We start from the raw sequence: 6,553 nt of genomic DNA, 5'->3' as shown, positions 1-6,553 counted from the left end.
AGGAGTTGTCCAAAATTGGACATAAGTTTTGATCAAGACTACCACAATTACAAACGTTTCCTTGATCATTAGTTAACTAACAATGGACCTTCCTTACTTGGGGCTTAATTTGTTTTGAAAAGCATCGATGATGGGTTTAAAACATGATAACATTTTGTTGCAAAAGCTAAAAATTTGTAGTATTATGATTTACTCAATGCTAACATTGTGAAAAATTAAAATGTATTCCATAACTTGCATTATTAGTCAAACTAACTCATTGTTTGGTGTGTTGAATAGTATCTTATAGTCTTATTACACACTAGAACTCTGCACACATGAAATGATACCCTTGTTCTTACAAAGCCAAGAAAGATTCAAGCTCAATGCTTTGCAATTGAAAATATTTTTTATCAAATTGAGAGGAAATACAAGTATGATAGATGTAAGGGGCTATGAATATTGAATTATTCTTTTAGACACATTGATGTTGAGGGCGCTTCTTTCACATCAACGTTTTAACATATGCATCTTTGCATCACTTACAACTACTTTTGGGTTTGGCTTTGTGCATGTATATGCATCCATTTGGTTTAATGCCTGAAAAATGTAACCAAATACATACAAGTGAAATAGACCATTAGTGAAAGTAATTGAAGTGTCAACATGCTAACTTTTATTTTCAATCAAAGACAATTAGCTCAAGAATGAAAATTTATATATACAATATTGAGAGAGAATAATCCTCTAATAAAAATGAAGATCTTACCATTAGCCATCCAAAGAGCTTAGGGTGTTGATCCAATATATGGTAATTGAAAAGCTCATGGAATAGTATATTAAATCGTTCTATGAAAGGTGCATATGCACAATCAACCTGTCTCAAAGACATATAACATTATACCATTGACTTTTCTTGATTTATACACAAAAAGGATATGCATGTGAACAACTTAGAATCAAGAACTAAGTATTCCATTCGCTCATAATCAAGAACTAAGTAATACAATTATGCATGCATTGCTAGTGTCCTATTTGTCCATGCACCCTAAGTATTATTGGTAAGGATGCTAATGTTTTTGAGGATATGTTGAGGAATGTGAATAAGATATAATTTTCAATCTTATTACTATTGAAAATAGATTTTTCAAAATCATAAGGATTATATTTTGGAAGTGTCAACACAAGGCATACCACACTGATGGAACCAAGAAAAAAAGGCCCCTCTCTAGCAAACTTTCCTAGTGATGCCTCCAAGGAGTTTAGCAAGGGACCTATGAAAGCATAGAATAAGTTAAGATATGTTGAAACTTCCAATAACAAAAATAGCTATACTATTCAAATCATATAGAAACATGCACTCTTAACATTTATTCCAATTGCCTATGGTAATGCTACACCCAACAAGGACAAATAAGTTCAAGAAAAAATTGAATGGACACCTTGAATTCAAATGCATGCAAGTCAAAGGCATTAAACAATGATTTTGAGAAGACTATAATAACCTTGGAAAATCTTTACTACTACAACCTATTGAGATATATACTTTTCTTTGCAATTTCATTCTATAGGATATGTTACATAACATCTAGAAGTAAGCTCTAGGGCATGTAAAATACTCCAATTAAAGTGGAGTTAGCTAGACATGTCACACAATTAATATTTTTTAATTTGGATGAAATAATTCTCTCTCTCTCATGTAAATTACTCCAATTAAAGTGGAGTCAGCTAGACATGTCACATAATTAATATTTTTTAAATTTGGATGAAATCTCTCTCTCTCTCTCTCTCTCTAACTGGTAATGCTCCAATATAAGACACCTTGTGCAAACTTGTCCCTTAATGAGAAAGATGAGTATAGGTTTGAACAAGATAGAGCCACAACAAGACGATATACATAATTTCAAAGAGATTTGCTTAAAATTTTTTGTGAAGATGCTTTGTAATTACAATGTTAATAAATGTATTTAAATTAATTTTAATTATGTGAACCAAATAAGCCTCTTACTACTATTATATTTATTAAGGAGGAAACTACATTATGTTTTTGTGTTTTCTTCATGTACTTATTCCATGCCTCCTTCAAGAGAGGTGCAAAAGGAAAGAAAATTTTAGAGGAGAGAACATCACATAAGAGGAACTATGAGTAAGATAACATGAATATCAATACACTTGGAGTTGGATAGAAGCTACTTACCAATGGTCTTGTCAAGATCATGCCTTGTATAATCTTTCTTTTTAAGTACTAAGAATGCTTGCTCGTTAAAGCTCTCGACACATTTTAATAGGTTTTTTGTGGCTTCCCTTTTTGACATTGATCCCTAAGACACAATGAATGATCAATTGTAAAGTGGTTATGTAGCCCATGCTATAAAAATTGAGCTAGTACCTAGAGTCTTTGGGTTGTCATATACCATGGGGAATAATTGAGCGCCACTAAACTTATTGTCAATGTATTGTATAATATCCAAACTCTCTACTTTAATTGTCCCATTATGCTCCAAAGCTGGAATCTATACAACATAAGGCCAAAATAATGTAACATATAATCAATGCAAAAGGTCAGCAAGGTTATTATAGAATATCATTTCATGTAATGTAACCATAGCCATTTTTCAAGGATTGAAAATGTGAAGTTTCAATCACGCACTTTGCCACTATTTGAGATCTTTTGTGTATACCATGATGGTTTATCAAGAAGATTGATGGGTAAAACCTCTATATTTTGGAGACCCTGTACATGTAAGTAAGGTTTATATTTCCATTGAAAGAAATTGGTTCCAGAAAAGGAAAGAAGGAAATAAGTAATCCTTGATACCTTGAGGTTTCTAGCAATCCATACCCTTTGTGAATAAGGACAAGTCAGGTTTATATAAATCCTTATAAGAGAAAATGAAAGTTAGGATAATGCTTTAATACAAACAAAATTTGTGACATATTTTCCTAAGATTGATAAATACCTAGCATATCCATTTGGTATAGGTGGTGGCAATAGTGTTTTGGAATCTAGTGGAGACATAAGTGGCTTGAATCTAGCAAAAAAGTTATAATGAGAAAAACATGGTTAATTTGTTAATGTGGTCTCCGATATAAAGTATTTAGAGGATGATGCAAAACTATAAAATGTTGTTGACTTAAGGTCAAATTTTTGATAGATATACGTATTCCTTAAATTGGCCTCACATATATTTGCATGGACATGCATGCATTTACACTTACCCTCTACCTACTTCTACAATTTTAGATTTAAGATCACCCATTCTTACAATAACCTGCAACAACAAGCAAAATAAGCAAAATGTTGATTATGTGAGTATGTGATGACCTAGATTATATTAGTGTGGAAATGCAAAAGGACAAAAACTTAAGTGATGAAAGCTTGAAAAGCCACGACTTTTGATTATTAAGGATAAGAATGAATTCTTTTCATAATGTTTTGGATGAAGTTGGGACAAACATCAATTCCTTTCTTTACATCACTCCACTATTCACATTCTCAACATTTTCTCCTCAAAGAAACTTTTGTGCACCCTTAGATATAATCTACTTTGAATCATACATAGAGAAATGTGTCTTGTTATGCTTGACCCATGAACTTTTCTATGCTTTATTACTCACATTCTAAACACCCTCTTTAAAGGAACATCTAAATGAATTTGGTGTAATCTACTCAAAATCATGGCTATAGAGATGTGTTTGTGAATAGATATGTGTTTCTCTTTTCAAAGACTTTTGTCCACACTAGGTGTACCACCTACATGCATGTAGAAACACATCTTCATAGATCATAGTTGTGTAATGAAAATTGTGTTGATTGCACTTGTGGTAGAATACTAGGATTTTCCAATGTGAATTCTAGTAAATGGACCCCAATTTGTTGCAAATATGCCATCTATATGTGTGTGCACATGCATATGTGTAAGTATGTTCCTATTCCCTCCTTCCCTTTCCACAATATTATACACATTCTTCAATATACAATCAATGTAGCCTCTATAGGGATTTGGTTTAAAGCATATCATAGAGATTAATAAGATTGAGATTTACAATGAAAGATTTTCCTATTGATATGTATATAAATCTAAAATATATTTGTTCTTAATCAAGTTTAGAGTCTTGAAAATGTAATATGTTATGTGCTCTCCTAATATTGATTTTCAAAAGAAAATTTATATAAGAAAACCTGAAATCAAAGTATCCATTAGAAAGAGAGCATAATAGTGATCTATTGTCATGGGAGCCATGTTTTTGATAGATGTATGTACAATACATGTTATTCATTCATTAACATTATATTTTAACGTGCAATGATTAACATGATGAAAATGAAACATGGTTGAAAGAGATTACCACAGAAGTGAAAACTCCTCGGTTAGGTAGATGGAAAATTGTTTGAATGTAAGGCCAAATGAGCATACACACATGTTTCTTATATGGATAGACTTTTGTACCCAAACCTAGGTGCTTTGGAAATCCGTGCCTAAACCGAGCATGAATGTAACCATTTTGTGTCTTTTCATCATTTTTCTCTTTATTCTTCATCTTCATCTAGTTTGTCTAGTTCTTCTTAAATTGCTTTCACTCATATTCTCTCCTTTCTCGTCTTCTTGCATGTATCAAGGAAGAGGATTCCAAATCATAGAAAAAGTTAAGGTAGATACCCAATGATTTCCTTACTAAGAAAATTCCATCCAATCTCTTAGACCACTCTGACTTCATAAAGGTAACGAGTTATTGTCATCAAAGATCCATTTTCTATAGTCGCATATTTATTTGGAACATTGTAATCAAAATACATAATCCTTTCCCAAAGAAAGAATGAATGATTGGGGCAATTTCTCCAATCCATAAAAGGGCTATTGGAAACAAGAATTCTATCTTAGCATATCTTTGTAAAGTAAAAGTTTCGCCTTTAGATCCATGATTTCTATCCATAAAGGGCTTTTGGAAACAAGAGTTTGCTCTTTGTATTTTTTGCAGATTAAGAGTCTCACCTTTATGAATCCTTGGTTGGTTCTTATTTTGGTATATGATACAAGTTGTTTGAAACTCTAAAAGTAAGTTAATGTGAATATTGTGTGAATGTTCAACTAACAAGGCAAAAATATTGAGCTTTTTATGGAATAAACACTTAAAGAGGATTTGTAGACTAATCAACTAAAATAAACACTTTGTGACTACAACTTGTGAAAGTGTTTTTTAGTATTAGAACAAATGCATTATTACTAATTGGAATTCTATCACTATCTAGATTTTACACAGCCCAAGTAAAATTCTCTTATTATATTTTTTAAATTTAATCATTCCATTTTGAACAAATATTTATATCTCTCTTACTAAAGGATATTAGACTTCAAAGAGAATAATGACAAGGGAATAAGTGACAAAAGTGTGTAGTATTGCCATTATGGTATATGATACACTTGTATTTCTAGTGTAAATACGTCTATTAATGTTCATATTGTGTTTAGTGGGGAATAGACTTCAAGGACACAAGGGAACAATTCAAAAGGTCTTTCATATTGCCATTACACTATATGATATAGATCGCTTGCATTTCTAATGTAAATGAGTCTACCAATGTCTATGTTGTGTGGATACTTACCTAATGAGGCATAAATATGGAAATGTTTACGGAGTTGTTAAAAAATTCAAAGGATTTGTAAATAATTAGCTAAAATATACACTTGGTGCTAGAACTTATAACAACCCAAAATTCTTTTAACATTCTTCATTAACTTTAAACACACCATTCGCACAAAATACTTTTATCTCATGTGCTAAAGATGATTAGTGTAGACATACAACGAGAGAGAGGTAAAGTAAGCAAGAGTGGACACACATAATGGAGACTTGAGCACACAAAAAAGTAGGTCTGAAATAGTCTTCTTCTTTGTCTACCTCCACACAAAAGAACTTGGTCTACAACATGATAAAAGACTAATAATATGAAAGTACTAAACCAAATGTACATTTGGATGAGGTGCCATAATAAATGTGCCATAACCAAGCATGAAATATGTGGTTATAGTCCAATTACAGAATCATTGGCATATCCTCCATGTTGGTCACCTAATGCTCTAGTGAGTAAGATCTTGCCACATGACCAAGGCATGTAGTGGTGGTGGATGCCAACTCATCATGTGGAGCTCGACATCGCAACACTCCCTTTAGGATTCTAAGCATATTCTTGAAGTGGTAGAGATTTTGAGCTCCCAAATCCTTGTGAAAATATTTGTAGCTTGATCCTCTGTATTGACATAAAACAAGTTAATTGGCACCTACTAAAACCCCCTCTCAAATGAAATGGTAACGAACCTCTATGTGTTTGGTCTCTGCATGATACATTGGATTCTTGGCAAATTGAATGCTACTAAGATTATCATAGTAGATGATAACAAGATGATAACCTTCTTATCAGCCTACACCCCCAAATCATTAAGTAGCTTTTATAGCCAAGCTATCTCACATGTTGCCTACAACACCATGTACTCTACCTATACTAGATAGTGCAACTATATTCTATTTATTGCTACTCCAAGTAATAGCACCACTCCCAAAGGGAAAAAAAAAA

At 32.2% G+C, this 6,553-nt stretch overlaps 1 protein-coding gene across 6 annotated transcripts; it reads right to left on the bottom strand.

Moving 5' to 3' along the window:
- Window positions 1-356: 356 nt before the first annotated feature.
- On the bottom strand, window positions 357-4,373 carry LOC148025690 (glutathione S-transferase L3-like). Of its 6 annotated transcripts, none has more exons than XM_087692900.1 (10): window positions 4,330-4,364; window positions 3,199-3,251; window positions 2,940-3,011; window positions 2,798-2,858; window positions 2,630-2,713; window positions 2,394-2,492; window positions 2,177-2,300; window positions 1,174-1,253; window positions 749-856; window positions 357-579 (listed from the first exon to the last, which is right to left on the bottom strand). In XM_087692900.1, the coding sequence occupies exons 2-10, from the start codon at window positions 3,237-3,239 to the stop codon at window positions 490-492; spliced, it is 759 nt and encodes a 252-aa protein (XP_087549026.1). In that variant the 5' UTR covers window positions 3,240-3,251; window positions 4,330-4,364; the 3' UTR covers window positions 357-489. The 6 variants fall into 6 exon arrangements, with proteins under 6 accessions (XP_087549026.1, XP_087549025.1, XP_087549028.1 ...); XM_087692899.1 differs by lacking the exon at window positions 4,330-4,364 and adding an exon at window positions 3,738-4,323; XM_087692902.1 differs by lacking the exon at window positions 4,330-4,364 and adding an exon at window positions 3,738-4,323 and having other exon boundaries at window positions 2,798-2,822.
- Between the last annotated feature and the right edge of the window lie 2,180 nt (window positions 4,374-6,553).

Source organism: Lygodium microphyllum, chromosome 14 (assembly GCF_053477565.2).
Source record: "Lygodium microphyllum isolate KBCC chromosome 14, Lygodium_microphyllum_v1.1.10, whole genome shotgun sequence".
NCBI lineage: Eukaryota > Viridiplantae > Streptophyta > Polypodiopsida > Schizaeales > Lygodiaceae > Lygodium > Lygodium microphyllum.
The sequence above is the reverse complement of the archived record's forward strand: the minus strand, read 5'-3'. Positions and strand labels throughout refer to the sequence as shown.

Coding starts and splice junctions, on each gene's coding strand:
- LOC148025690 (XM_087692899.1), bottom strand. CDS start 3,761: ATGAAGATGTGTTTCTACATGCAT. Junction 2,493..2,629: donor AGATCTCAAATAGTGGCAAA/GTGCGTGATTGA, acceptor TATGTTGTATAG/ATTCCAGCTTTGGAGCATAA. Junction 857..1,173: donor TTCTTGGTTCCATCAGTGTG/GTATGCCTTGTG, acceptor TCTTTGAGACAG/GTTGATTGTGCATATGCACC.